The sequence below is a fragment of the Balearica regulorum genome, chromosome 4 (genome assembly GCF_011004875.1).
Source record: "Balearica regulorum gibbericeps isolate bBalReg1 chromosome 4, bBalReg1.pri, whole genome shotgun sequence".
NCBI lineage: Eukaryota > Metazoa > Chordata > Aves > Gruiformes > Gruidae > Balearica > Balearica regulorum.
This window is the reverse complement of record NC_046187.1, coordinates 2,230,813-2,245,739: the sequence shown is the minus strand read 5'-3', so window position 1 is coordinate 2,245,739 and position 14,927 is coordinate 2,230,813. Positions and strand designations below refer to the sequence as shown.

Genomic DNA, 14,927 nt, shown 5'->3' with positions numbered 1-14,927 from the left:
TGGCTGTAGAGAGTGGGAACGAACATTTGTCTTCCAGGCAAAATGTTTGGCTAAAGGTCAGCGCAAGCTCAGAGCACCAACAGTTCCATTTATGCCAAGAACTGACATAAAAGACATTTTCCTCCATAGGTTTCCAAAAACCACGGATCTTTATTTGGAGTAAAAGTGACTAATGCCTCTAACAGCCCCTGATGTCACAAACTGCTAATCAGCAAAAAAAAGTAAAAAGCTGGACTCTGGGGATGATAAGGACCATATGTGCATTCCAGCAAGGCTTGTAAACTCACTGAAGGGGGGGGGGGGGGGGAAGAGAGGAAGGGAAGGGGGGGAAAAAAAAAAAAAAAGAGACATAAAGTGACAAACAAGAATGAAGACCATCCAAAGGCAGAGCCCAATGAGAACCAGATGTTCTTCGCTTCTCTGGCCAATCTCTCTCCTGACAGGAGGACGACATGGAACTAACTGCCTTTTTGACCGCTTGCATGAGGTTGATGAAATTAAGTGGGAGTAGTTATTCAGTGCCAGGCTCCCCAGGTTGAAGTGCTCCACTCTTCCTGTTTCAAAAAACAGCCCACGATTTATTGTAATTTCCCTGCCTTTTGTTGTCTGAGGTGCCACGTGTAGGGAAAGGCAGATCTGTCCCTTTTAGTATCCCCAGCCGTCCTCCCTCAGCCAGGCACAGCTAACAAAGTCAGAGGATCCTTCACACCAACCCCAAAGAACACGTTTTCGGTGGGGACCGCGGCCCACCAGACCATGAGCGGCTGCACGGCGAGAGGGCACGCAGGTCAGTCGGAGGCACGAGGCCAGTTTACACCAGCGAGCGGAGAAGGTTGAAAAATGTGTAATGTTAACAGTTAAAAACAACTCCGATAAGTAGGGCAGAAGCGAACTGGGACGTGGGAAGAAGGCATGTCACTATACCGACTTTATAATTTTTTTTTCCTCCCCAGTTCTTTTGCTCTTTTCCAGCCCTTCTGGCTACAGTCCCACACCACGACAGATACAGATGTAGTCCAGCAAGACAGCAGAGAGGAAAAAACCAACAACGGCCATTTCCTTCTGTATTCCACTGTCATGCACTTAAAATAGCCCTGAAACAGCTGCATCGCAGGCCGTTAAGTAAGTGGATTTATACTTTGCTAAAAGCCTTTAGCTGGAGGCACAGCACAACATGGGACTTGACACAGAGGAAAGCGTGATACGTGAACTCGGCGAGAGTCCCAGTTACGCTAACGCAGAGGCCGTTTGCAGGGAGCTCTCCGGGACACCCATCCCGGGCACAAGAAGGCAGAATTAGCACAAACCCGGGAACGGAGCATCTGATCCCATTGCCAAGTTTTCCTCAAACCTTCTCCAGGCTTCCACCAACTCCAGTCCCGTCAGGGGTGTGAACGCAAACGAGAGCAAAATACTGAGCTTTTTTAGCAAGGAAAGCAGCCCATAGGGCTTGCTTATAAAACTGCAACAAGGCAGCGCTGTTCCAATACCTGAATCAAATTAAGGGCCACTCCAAACAAAAAGCAGCAGCTTTCCCTGTGAAGTGCTGCAGGCGCAGCCGAGCGGGGCTGGCTTGCAGTTCCTTAACCCCATGTTTCCTTTCCTGTAAAACTATAGACGCACATGAAGGGCACATTTAGTCAGCTCCCATTCAGCAGCCTCCAGGACTGAAAGGCGCCCCATATCGTGCTCTGGATAATTAATTAGCCCTGGGACCTACTAGCAGGATCTGCATTAATACTGTGCCCTGCTGGCTTGCTCAGAGGCAGGTGGGGGACACCACGGCACGGTGCTGCCCTGCACACGGACACGCTACAGTTGCCTGCACAGACCCGATTTCGAGTAGGGCACGCCGAGCTCTGTATATAAAGGCATATAGCTTCAGAGCATTTATTTGCTAGTTCTCTTGAGTCTGGACTAAAGACCTCAGATCTATTGCAGTAATTGTCTTCAGGCCAAAACCCCAGGACAATGCCGATATACATACATACACGGTTTCTTCAGTGACCAAGTACCACAGCAGTGAGTACGAACAGGCCTCCATTAAAAAAAAAACACACACATCAAAAACAAACAAAAAACCCCACCTCACACAAACCTCAACATTCGGCTATGTGATTTTACATCATTAGTGCACTGGCAGCTTATCTTAGGCTTGGCGTTACCGGAGAATCTAAATTAAGTAGGTAAATGTACTCACTGGAAAATCCCTACCAGGACTTTTAGGGTCCCAGCAAGTGCCAGATACGCACTGGAATTCCCCAAGGAAACTTTACTGGAAAGAAGCGTCGACCCAGTAACAGCTGAATTCAAAGAGCTGTGTCAGACCAGCTCTTCTTAAATGCGTACGCGACATGAAGGATATTAAATAAAAGGCCAGAGAACACATTTCAGATTTCGCCAAGTGCGGTGTTTTGACTCTCACCAGCAGTGCGTACACTCGAGCGCAGTTCTGACAAAGCAACCCAGACAACAAAGTAGGAAAACCAGATTTTAATGCGTTCATGGTATAGTCTAATGTTCTGGTTTGAAAATTAAAAGGGAACATGCATAGCCCCTTATGGTACATGAAGCTCTTCCAGGGCACCGCAGAAGTCATTCATCATTAATAAGAAAAGGTCAGCAATCAAAGGATATAGAGGATTACAAATAATGTTGTTTGCCTTAGCGTGCAGTTTTCCGTCTTCAGCAGAAGTGAAAGTGGAATTCAGTTTAACTGAATCTGCATGCCGATGAAAAGGTCAAGGTTTATTGAATTATTTAGCTTACAGTTTTGAAACATAAGCGTGTAGACTCTCAACTGACTCAACAGCAACAACGTTCCCCACTCGCTTTCAGCGAGTCTTCCTTTTCCTGCTTTTAACAGGGAAAGCCTGCACAAAAATTTTCCTAAGTAGGACATAGCTTCAAGGAGCAATTCCCCATTTTAGCTGAAGTACTTCCTTCCCACCACCTCATTAATTCCAAATTTTTGTGGTTGCCTTGCAAGACTGTGTTTTGTCTTTCCAAAAATGTTAATTGGCCAGAGTTCTTCCAGAGGAAAGCACATCAGATCTAGGTCCACGGCACAGTCAGAACGCTGGTATCATTAGGAGGAGACGGGACTAGAAGGCCACTCGACACCAGGCTTTTTATCCCCCTTGGTTTTTTGCTGTGCTAATAGACTGCTACAGAGACTTAACAGTTCTGGACATGATAGGCAGCACAAGACAAAACATTTTTCTTGCATGCAGCCCACAAACAGGAATGTTCCCACAGTCCTCTCCACATCCATCGCTTGCAAAGGAGCAGGATCACAGAGGCATTTAATGACCACTGCAATCCTGGTGATGCTCCAAGTCATAAAGAATCCCCGGACGGGACACCGGCAATTGCCCAACATACACTCAAAAATGTTTGAACTCGATGGATGCATATGAGCAACAGCTAAATAAACATTTACAGCACCAGAAGAAAGGACTAACGCTCTCGTCACAAGGAATCCAAGGATGAGCTTTACAGCTCCAGTTTCTGGGTTGCAGCAGAGATAAGCCTTTTATTCCAGAGATCTAAACCAACTCCCATAAACATGAAGAGCCCCACACCTATTTTCTGCACTGGAGTTTACGTTAAGCTATTCCTCCACACACCCCAAAAAGGCAAAAGGCTTTCCTTGCACCCTTGCTCCTCGTGACTAACTACAAGTAACACAATGCGAAAGACATTACAGAACTATAAGTCCCCACCACAGCGTAGGCCACCAAGGCCTCTTACATAGCACAAACTCCCTTCCGAAGATTTCTATCATCCACAAAACACGTCCTCAGCCTCCAGTGCTAACAGACCAGCAAGGAAATCCAACTTCCATGAATATTTGGGTTTTTTCCTGGGCCAGAGGAGCTAGCTACAAAGTCACAAAGATGTTCCACACCAAGCAGATGTCTCCGTGAGGGAAGTGAGAGACTTGAAATCACGTCTCCCACTGGAGTCAGCCCCAGCTAGCACCAAGGTAGACAAAACACCACTTTTTCTCCCTGTCCTCGCCCAACCCCCATACACCAGACCTCCATGACTGCAGGCAGCAAAGCATGGGTACCACCAACTTCATCTGCTAATTAACTCAGGAGGAACCCATGTCAGCAAGCAAACAAGCAAAGACAGCCCCATCTAAGCCAACTACCAACCATCTGAAACAAGTCAGGCAGAACGAGGCTTTGCAGACACTACAGCCAAGGCAGAGAAACCTCGTGCTGCCTCCCTGCCCTGTGCCGTGCCGCAGCACGGTAATTCAAGGGGATCTCGGTGGTGTGGCCAACCAGCATCAGCAAGAGACTCCTGCGGCCCCAACTGTTCTCGCCTCGTGCTTCACTGGCTGCAGGTCATTCACAGACCCAAGCCGGGGGTTTCCCCGCAAGAGACCAGCCTGGGAACTTGGCACAGCAGGGAGGGATCTTTTGCCCCAATTACGGGCGATGACACCTAACATTAGGCTTGTCTGACAAGTTTCCTTTGCAGGGACCTATTTTCCAACCACCTCTATTACTGAGGCAGGAATTCCTGGGGAATAAAATAGTTTCATTGGCACAATTGCAAATATAGTATAAAGGCCATGAGGCCACAGCACAGCTCATGGGATGCACATTGAGCACAGCTTCCACCCTAGGGCTGGATCCCGGCAAGAGGCGGCAGCGGGTCTGTGCCAGCACAGAGGGGAGGGGGTTCAGGTGCAACGCCCAGCTTGCTAAGAAACATAACAGGAAGGCAGGGTCAGCACCAGCCCCCCAATTCCTGCCACGTGCCCAGCCCCGGCACGTTCCTGGCAGAGCCTCTGACGCCCCTCCGCGTGCCCCTTTCACAAGCACGCGCACCACTTGCGTGGCTCCTAGCTGTATTTGAGTTTGCAGCGCTCTGCCTCCGAAAGGCTGGGCAAACTTTCCCACCAGACCAAGCTCAGATCACACCGGGAACTTCCACTCCTGTAGTCACCTCAGCTTTCCATAGTCTTTTTATACAAGCTGTGATGATTTCCTTAATGCAGCTCACTTTGCAGCAAGGTGCTCCTTAGCGGGAAAGGACATGTTTTAGGCCAGCCGCAGAACTCGAGTTCTCAAGACCACCATTTTACCTCCTTGAGTAAATGCAGCAACTTTGCCCATGTGAGAGATGTCTAGAAGGGAAATGCTGCAAAGGAAAAAGGACCTGGAAAAGCAGATAACTCCATGGCATCTAGAGTAATAAACAACCACACAATTTGCCTTTATTTTCTCGCACCTTTACCTGTAATCAGGCAGGAACAACTACTGAGGCAACTGAAATTACAAAGCCTACCTGAGTTGGGGGAAATCCAGGCCTTAACTTCTCAGCAAAAAGCACGAGCACAGACAAACCTGTCATTTTATAACTGCTGCGGCTACGCACCCACCCGACTTGAGTGCTATAAGCAGGCCTGGCAATGTCTAAGGGCTTTGGTATCATGAACTAATAGTAGCTGTGGCCACAGCCAAAGCTCGGAGATGACTCTTAGCCTTCTCCCCGCCTCTGTCTCCTCCTTTGTTAAGGCTCTCGTACTCGCTACCAGGCTTTCCACCAAGACGCTAACACTTTCTAAGCAGCCAGGCTCAAAACAGAGCCCACTGTGCATCCTCCACTTCAGGCCCCAGTATATTCCTGTGGTCTCCCAGCAAACACGTGCGCAGTTTTGGACATCCGAAGGCTGCCTGCCAGCTACCAGATGCACAGCCTGGGGAAAGCCTTTCCTTGGCAACGCAGCGCTGGCAAACAGCGATTTCCCATGATCAAGGATTTCAAGCAGATTTATTAGCTTAATCCTAATAATGCCAACAAAGCCAGATGCAAAACTGGCATAAATCGCTAAACGTGGAACAACCTGCCTGCGACTCCCCTTCACGAATCTCTCGTAATAAAGCACAAGCCTGTACAGTTACCCTTTTCCTCCTCTCCCATCCTCCGGAAACTAAGCTAGCGCAGTGCCGCCAGGCTGGGCGTGCGAGGGGGACAGTGCCATTTCGGTAACCCATTTCTCTCCCAGTAAAGGTGCTTCTGCACCTCTATCTAGCTGGATGTCCTAGAACCTGAGACCAAACTCAATGTTTGGATGCAGGGAGGTACCTTCAGGGGCTGGACTTTCTTCTCTCTTAAAATGCAATCCCTAACGGAGAAGGGGCAAGTCCCCCTGTTTACAGGAAAGGCTTTGGAGGCTCAAGCGATACACCAAAGTCACACTCCATTTCTCTTTTCCTCATCTCACTCTCTGGTGTCAGACTACCACCCGTTAGGATCCTGCTCCCAAAAATCAAACGCAAGGACGCTGCCTATTGTCAGCTAAAGGATTTGGGGGGGGCTGGCATAAGCAAGGAGAAAGCAAAGCTTCTCCTGGCCCATGCAGCTGCTTGCTCAAGGCCAAACCTAACTGCCTGCCACCACGGAGCGCTCAGGTGTTCTGAGCGTGAAGCGTGACACCGTGGCATCGCTACGCCAAACCTGGCAAACACCAACCATCGTTACAGGTTCCCCTTGCTCCTGGCAGTCTCATATTTTACAGCCTGCAGTCTGCCTGCACTTATTTCAAGCTCAGCAGTTCGTCAATACCCATAGCAAGTTTCTAAGAAGCATATCTAGATCTGAGGGGAGGAAACTCATTCTTTAAGAGATGAGACTAATCCCACATTCAACTTCCCACAAACACCAGTTCCATATCAGCGGCCATGAAAAGAAAAAGCGCCACATTAAATTCCTGGGGCTGGGAAGAGAGAAATCCCTTCAAGACTGTCCAACATGAAATGAAAAATAAATAAATAAAACCTCAAGGTCCCACACTCCCCTTCATGCAAACAGGTTCAGATGCTACCAGCCCCTGAACCTTGAGCCAGCTGGTGTGTTTTCATAAGCTTAGCTTTTCTCGGTGAACAATTTTAATTTTTGCTCTAGAAAAAGCAACAGACATACCCCAACACGACAGCGCATAAACACACAGCGTAAGGAAAGAAGCAAGAGAAAAATATTTTCCTTCCGGCTGTTGCTAAGTTTTAGTAACACTAAGTATCATTTTGAACAAGGATGTGTAGAAAACAAAACCTCCTAAAGGAAAACACTAACAGCATTTCTATAAACTTACACGAGTGGCTAAACTCCAGACACTAATTAAATGCATCCTGTAACCATAAAATCCTATTCTTTCTTATAAATAATTCTGAGACCTGCGTCCAAAGCCTACTATCAACTTTAGAGGGCTCAATACTCCAGCCATACAAAGTTTATTCCATCAGGAAAACAAAATAACAAAAAGGGAAAAAAAAATCCCCTAAAACCTCAGGAAGCATACTGCACACTAACCCAACAAAAACCACAAAGGTTCTCCAGCACTAAGAGTCCCACGGTCAGCAAGTCTGTTGTCAGAAACCAGTCCCAGGGTATGCTGGCAGGAAAGGAAACGGCTCTGTCTTCTGCGGGCTTACTCTCGTGGCAGCGAGGGAATCGGCCCCTGCTGCGCACTCCGAGAACACGTCCCGTCTCCCCCGTGCAGTAAGCCGATGAAAGATGCTGCAGTCACATATTTAATGGCACAGAAAGGCAAAGTGATTTATAAACTGGGGGGGAAGCAGCCACATATTAACAGCATCTTATACACTTAATCAAATTAATTCACTTAACGATGAATAACTGTCTAATAGACAGAGCTACGCTCTGTGTGGTTTCCCATGACTATTCTAAAGTCCCTCTGATAAAACGATGCATGTTTATAACCTGGCGGCAGGTTCATCATCAAGGCCTGTAATCCTATGGGCTATATCAGCGATTTGCCATCTTCCAGGTACTTAACCGAAAGGGGGTCTGATGGCCTCTGGCCAGCACTCAGGAGCAGTATCAGTTAGCAGGCACAGTTCTCATTTGGTAACTCTGAGCTCTGGACATCAGACAAGTCCCTTAGAACCTGTTACAAAACATAATGTACAGCTTTATACCTTTTGACCTCATCAAAGTATGGAGACTTCCATCTCTCAAATGAAGGAAACTTCCTTTCTAGTCACTGGATTTTTTCCCCATGCCTATTACCATCAGCAAGGGAGGTTTGTGTTTGGTCCCCCCTTCCAACAGAAACAGCCTTCCTGCAGCTATTTTTTCCAAAAGCTCTGCACCAACAAGGTCCCCGGCAGAGCTCCATGTTCAGTCATCTCACGGTTCACGTCAAAGCTCCAGATCATTTAAGGATTACGTTGCATTTCAACCTGTCCGCTACGAAGACCAACATCTGTAACAAGACAGCCAATTCACACACATAGCAGGGCAACACTTGGCCTGGAAACGAGGGGGGAGATGCTTTCGTGGCAGGCAAAGGGATAAGCTCCACAAGGACAGCGAACAAATTAGCCAAAGCTTCTGAAAGCAGCAGCCGCCAGCGTAGCCAAGTCTGCGCAGCCGCCGGCATCCCGCAGCTGGAAGGAGCGGCGCTCCTCGCTGAGCACGCCAACTGCGGACCCAGCTTATTTAGCCAAAACTACGGGGGTAGCTGCAAATGTCATTTTTCTGCCTATGAAACAGGACGTTTACTGGCAATGCTCTGCCAGCCATAAACCCTTCATCTTGCTTCCTAGCACCGTGGCTCTGCCAGGAAAAGGCCTGCAGTAAATATGTGGTTTGGTTATCAGTCTCATGCAAAAGAAAGAGAAGACCCTGTGTGTCATCTTATAAGCCAACGCTTATTTCAAAGATTACATGCTCCATGGGAACATGGAGTCTTTAACCAGAGAACAGTGAACTTGCGTTTGAGCTGGTCACTGACCTCCCATGCGGGCAACGCAGAGGTTCCCACCGCTTCAGCTGTGAGCTCGCGTCACCGGCAGCCCCAGGGTAAGGCGGGCAGCGCTCTGCGCTGGCCCTTTCCCTACAGGTGACAACTACAGCCTCAGCTACAAGATTGCTGAGTGCTCCCTCTCAGGGAACAATATCCTGCCAGTCCCTGTCGGTCTTGAGAAGTTTCTGCTTGGCAGGTTTCCCTATCTGATGCGACAGCTCAACCTCCAGGAACAAACCTGACACAGGAGTTTCACACTCCTGCCCAAAGGCCGTGCCTCCTCCATCCAGTAGCTTGGGCAATGAACCAGAAAGCGTTCCCGGGCTCTAACACCACCAAAACGCCGCTGCAGAAGGCATCCGCTCCAGCTGCTCAGATTCAAGCACTGCTCTAGCGTGTGACCACGTCTGGAGGCATAAGGTGCAAAGACACACCAGGTAGCACGTTAACTACAGCGAGTCTCTTTGTAGCCGTCTGTAATTATTCCCAAAGCAACAAAGATTCTCACAGCTAAATGGTGCACATGAAGTTTTGCAAAGCAAGCGAGACACTCTGAGGGGTAGCCATCACCTAAAGTGCTCCTCAGGTATGAGGACACACTTTGTTATTAACACCAACATGAGAGGAAAATGCCAGACTTCAATGATGTTTTCATCCCCGCCACAGAGCGGCTGGACGAACAAAGAGCAAACAAACCACAATTAGTGGGAGGCAGGCACCGACCCTGCCCTCCGCGCTGTCAAAGGCTTCCCATCCGCATACCAAGGCTCCCAAATGCCTTTGGGCTGGACCTTTGGCTTCTGGTATCTTGGTCCTGCTCCGCCTGCAGAGTCGCGACAGTTTAATTAAAAGCAGGAGGCTGAAAAGCTGGCAACAGGCAGGGGAGTGCCGCTGGGTTCACATCTGGCTCTCCGGTTTGGTGCTGAGGCAAGGCTTACATTTCTGCAGCTGCACACAAGGCACCCAACACCAAGCTCCCGAGCCAGACCCTGGGTCTGTGATGGCACCGAGCTGCCTCGGAGCTGTGAGATCAAGTGACCTGGCATTTGCCCAGACAGTCCTAATACCTCAAACAAGGGAATTGTCTTCCAAGATGACAGAGATATTGCAAAGGCTGCTTGGGAAAAGCAGGTAGCTAAAAACATCTCCCTGTGTTGCTTCCCACTTCTTGTTTGATGCAAGAACACTCATATTTAATACATTCCTGCTTACTTCAGAATATCCGACCTAGAGACCAGTGCTGCTCTGCACAAGGGCCAGTCTTCGAGAACCAAGTGTGACACTTGCTAACATTATCCTGAGCTATTCCAATGGTTTTTTTTCCTGCAGCGTGCCGCTGCTCACCGGACCGTCGTCAGAGATTTCCAAACCACTGGCATCCACTCACGTGCTCGCTGCAATCGCGTTCTTCCAAATTCATAAATTATTCCACACGCAGGCTGCCGCGACATCCATTAACTGCCGATGGAGCCCTGCTAAAAGGTTACACCGGAGCCAGTATCCACCCCCGCAGATGAATTCATGCTGGCTACCACATTCTGCTTTGACTGCCCACCCCAGTCATGCTTGCGCTTTAAAGGAAAGCGAAAGCAGTCGGATCCAGACTTATTTTTAATTTCTGCCCTCCTGGCAAGACTCATACTGTAGCAATACATGCCACTGCTTGTAACAGACTAGTGTTCAACTAAACCCACACTTCCAGCGTCATTCCTCGATACACCCCAGAAGCAAATAGAACAAATTCTGGAGCGTGCTACCCATCTGAAGAGTCTAGCTGCTCAGACCTCTCCCAGACAGTCAAGCTAAACGCATACCTGGAAGAATTCAAAGTCTTGCAACCTTATGAGTCCAGACAATACATACTGCACTCCACTTTGTTGAAATAAATAGCGCAAGGACAACTTTCGGGAGGAAAGAACAGAACATTTTGCAAGGCACTTTCTCTGAATAACAATAATAAGCAAGAAGATGTGCCCTTAGCTTGCATCTCCTGCAGTTCCTTTATGCTGTAGCTTTGGATACTCACTCAGATTTCCATCCTTTTTCCCCTAAGAGATGTCACTCCACAAAGAAGCGTCATCTAGTGCCCATGTGCCAGCCACCTCTCATCCCACTGCAGAGGCAGCTCACCACAGGCTGCTCTCCTGTAGCGAGATCTACAAAGGCAGACCGCCAGGCCAGCGCACGGCCCCATGAACTAGGGTACACGCAGGTCACAGCCTGCCCATACTAGATCCCATTTTCTAAGCTTGATCTCAAATCCTTTTTTTTTTTTCCCCCCCCGAAAGCACCAGGATAAGCAGCAGGGCACTCCAGGTATCCCTCTGTAAGCAAAGCACTGAACTGTTTAGCTTGGCCAGCTAACTATGCCAGCACGTACCACACAACGGCTGAGCTCGAGTCGACCGCAGAGCGAGAACGACTGTGACAGATGAGCAGGGGCGCTGCCGAGCAAGCAGGCTCCACTGCATCATGCTTCATCTCTCTGCAGGAGCAAGGCTTTAAAGAGCTGACAGAGCAGGTAAATCCTGTCGCAACTTTACGGAGCCAAACCTAGGGATTCGGGAAAACAAACATACCCAAAGGCAAATTCAGCCTGCTCCGAGCAAGCGTTTCCTGCAGAGGACTAGGCAAGATTAGTTCACATGAAGGAGCTCCCCTGCTCTGACACGCTCTACAACTTCAAGCGCTGCAGACCTGCCTATCCCAAAACTGGGGCACAATTCCCATGCGCGGTGCGTGTTTTTGCCCTTGGCTCGAGTTATTTAATGAGATACCAAAGCGAGCGATCTGCTGCTGCATATTCCTTATTAACAGTGCAAAGGCCTGAGATGCAGCAGTCTCCACCTCCGCATTGCTCAACGCAGTAGGTAACGCACGAAGCCGCAAGCGGCAACTGCACGGGTTGCTTATTCCCCAGAGCAGCTGAGGTCTGACAGGTAAGTAACTGCTCCGGGAACTCGGTAACCCTTCAAAGAGGAAGGATAATGCCCAGCTCTTCCTCCCTTCCTCTCACCACTGTCCAGGACAAAGAGCTGGGTTTGCACAGGCAGCGTTAAGGCTCCCGTTCGGCACGCCACGGTACCAACACAGCACAAAAGCCCGGTCCTGCGGCAGGCCCGCGCACGTTGACCCCAGGAGACTCAGTGTAGGCAGCAAAGCGGCTCTTCCTCGGGTGCATGTTTTCCTCTCCTGCCTCCTTGGGCCACTCAGTAGCCCCTAAGGGTGCAACCTGGAACCTAAACCTCAAGACCAGACTTGCACAGTCTTCCTACTTGTATAAAAGCCAGAAGGACGGCATCCAGCCAGCCAGCTCCATCCTCCTTCCCATCGCTCAGCGCCACTGAACCCCAGACACTGGGCCACGACCCTCCTCTGCAAGGCACTGCACCACATCAGAAATACCAGGTCCTCTGCCCCGAACAGCTTTTGATTGACAAGGTATTTCAGCACAAGCAGTCCAGAAAAAGACCCATTTACCGCAATTAGTGTGGATGGGGACAGCATCTGCACGCTCTTCTCTTGGGACCCCTTTACCGTAGATTTTACATAGGGACCAACCACCTATTTTGTGCCAGAAACATCGATCGTTTTTTAGCCCGTGTGAACTTTATACTTCCCCTCTCTGCACGTAAGCTATATCACAGCTAGCCTGCCTGGATTTATACTTGTAGCTTTCTGGCTCATCCCGCTCGAAGAAATCATCAGGTTTCTTGGTTAGGCTATAAAAAAAAATACTCCTTTCCTCAGGTTATATCAAAACCCAGTAATGCACACCCCATGGAAAAAAAATCCTTTTCTGAGCTCCGTTCCTGGCGAGGCCAAACCTGGTGAAACGTAGCTGTGTTCAGTAACAGACAGTAGTCACACGTCAGACTACAAATTCAAATAATGTTTCTGTTTAAACAAAAAAACCCCACACCTCTGGCTTTGATGTTTAAGTGGTTCCGGCTTACAACAGAGAAACTCACCATGTCTTAGGAATGTTCTACGTGAAAATTGCCCTCAATTGCATTTACGTAAACCCAGAAAAACAAGGTCAGTGGAGTTATTCACACTGCTCACTGTTAAACACTTCTTATTGAAATTACTTGTTAAATCTCCTTGAAAACATAACTTGCATATGACCTTATTCGAATAGTTATTTTCTTGAAAGTGCGTTTAATTAGAAGCACTGGTCTAGTAATGCTTCTGTGCCACAAGATCTCACTAGATGTGGTGCAATAGAGCTGGGCTTGTAGAGGTGACTACGGTCTTGCTATTAATTCATTGATCACAGGTTTGCACCTTACAAAACAAGGAAGGAAATTATCATCTGCTTTACACATGGAAAAACCAAAGGTGAAAATCAAAAGGGAGGTATTTGCCCAAGACCACAGGTCAAATCAGGAGCTGAAACACTTGGAGCGTGCCAGCAGCCGCACAAGCCCTAATCCCAAGTGGCTCTTGTAATTAGTGAGCTAATAATGAATAATTGTATAACTCCAAATGCTGAAGCGATAGCAAAAGTGATTTCCAGCAGCATGAATATTCAGCTACCTGCAAACACAAAACCCCAAGTCCCCGATGCCGCCCCTTTTTTGGCAATTATCTATCAGAAACCAAACTAAAGCGTTCCAGTGGTTCAGTGATCATCAACTGTGCACCCCAGAAAGTAAGGCATTTCTTTGACAAGTTGCTTATTTCCGAGTTTCAGCCCAGCTTCTTTCTAAGTCAGAGCTCCAGAAGGCTTTACTACTACCTCACTGAAGAGCTGCCCGAGGGCCAAAGCAGAGACTCATACGCAGGTTCTCCCCAGCGCGAAGCAGCTCCCAGATCCGGGGCCACTTTCCACCTCCACCGGACACCAGGGACTTGCGCTGGCATTGCCAAACCCTCCCGTTCCCCGCAAGACTGAGCCACGCCTACGAGAAAGACCCAAGAGCTCTGCAAGAGCTCACTCAAAGCTGGGAAGGAGGGTATGCCTCCGGACTCTGGCCACAGCCTCATTCCACAACTTCCAAAATGGGTCCTGCACAGGGGAAACGCATGTTCTAGGTGCAGAAGCGGCACCCTCTGACCCTTCTCATAGCGGGTCCTTTACGGAGACCCCTCGCACACCAGCCTTGACACCGACCAGAGGAGCACCCTCCCTCGGACCCCCCAACCTGCTCCCCAAAGATGCTCAGCAGCCCTCACCCCTGCAGGGGCTCAGGGGACTGGCTGGCACCAAGCACCATCTCAAAAGCAGGCTGAAAGCTCAGAAAGCCGGATGACTAACCAACCTCCGAAGAAAGATTTGAGGGGGCAGGGGGAGAAAAGACACCATAAATTAGGTCAAATGCTCCTGAAAAATGCCAATTACTTTATATATAGCAGATTGCGCTCAGATGTCATTTAATCTCAGCTTGCCGTTGTCAGATATTAGCTGAAATTCCCTGCTTTGCTTCGGCTGCCATATTAAAGTGCCACGGATTCAATATTAATGAGACAGATGAAACAGAAAGAGACTAGGTTGGCATTTTCTGTGATAAAAGATACTTTGTGGCAGAAGAGCATTCATCTAAAAAGCATAAAGGATTGTTTCTCTGCTTGGAAATTACACACAATATACAGGAAATAAATGAAACCCTTCTCGAATGTAATTAAAAATTTTAATCTTCTGATTTTTATAAGCTAACAAAGGCATAAGCCTTGATTCATTGTTTCTTCTGTTAAAAACAACAACAGCGGCAAGTTGCATTACCTGGCCACAACTGGGGAAAGCTTCACAGATAAAATTGCTGACATACTATTTGAAAAAATTACTTCCCCACACACACACATCAGTGCCTAGACCCTGTGTCGGGCCGACTCAGAGGCAAAGAAAAATAAATCAGGGCGCAGAACTCTGCGACTGACCGAGAAAGAAAAGGCACAATTAGACCTGCCATAGCTCAACCAGGACGTGAAACAGATTTGGGGGAGGAAAAAGCAGCAGCCAACGGATGTGGTGGTGAAGCGGTGTGATTTACCACTACAGCAAGTCACCAGACGACTTGGCAAAATCCCTGCTCCTCTTGGGGTCTTGACATGAAGATTTGAGGACTGTGCATGTGTTCAGTCCCAGATGGCTGCGTTAAGCCGTATAATCACTGCTAGCATTTACAGCTAGCAA

At 48.5% G+C, this 14,927-nt stretch overlaps 1 protein-coding gene across 3 annotated transcripts in view; it reads right to left on the bottom strand.

The window, feature by feature from the left end:
* Positions 1-14,927, bottom strand: part of SEPTIN11 (septin 11) — a 57,758-nt gene that overhangs the window by 35,807 nt on the left and 7,024 nt on the right. For 2 of the 3 annotated variants that reach the window (XM_075750898.1, XM_075750897.1), the window contains exon 1: positions 5,308-5,388. The exons of the other annotated variant lie outside the window; for it this stretch is intronic. In XM_075750898.1, coding sequence (XP_075607013.1) covers positions 5,308-5,373 — 66 coding nt within the window. In that variant the 5' untranslated portion in view covers positions 5,374-5,388. Of the gene's footprint in view, positions 1-5,307; positions 5,389-14,927 lie in introns of those variants that run through there. 3 annotated transcript variants of the gene reach the window in all.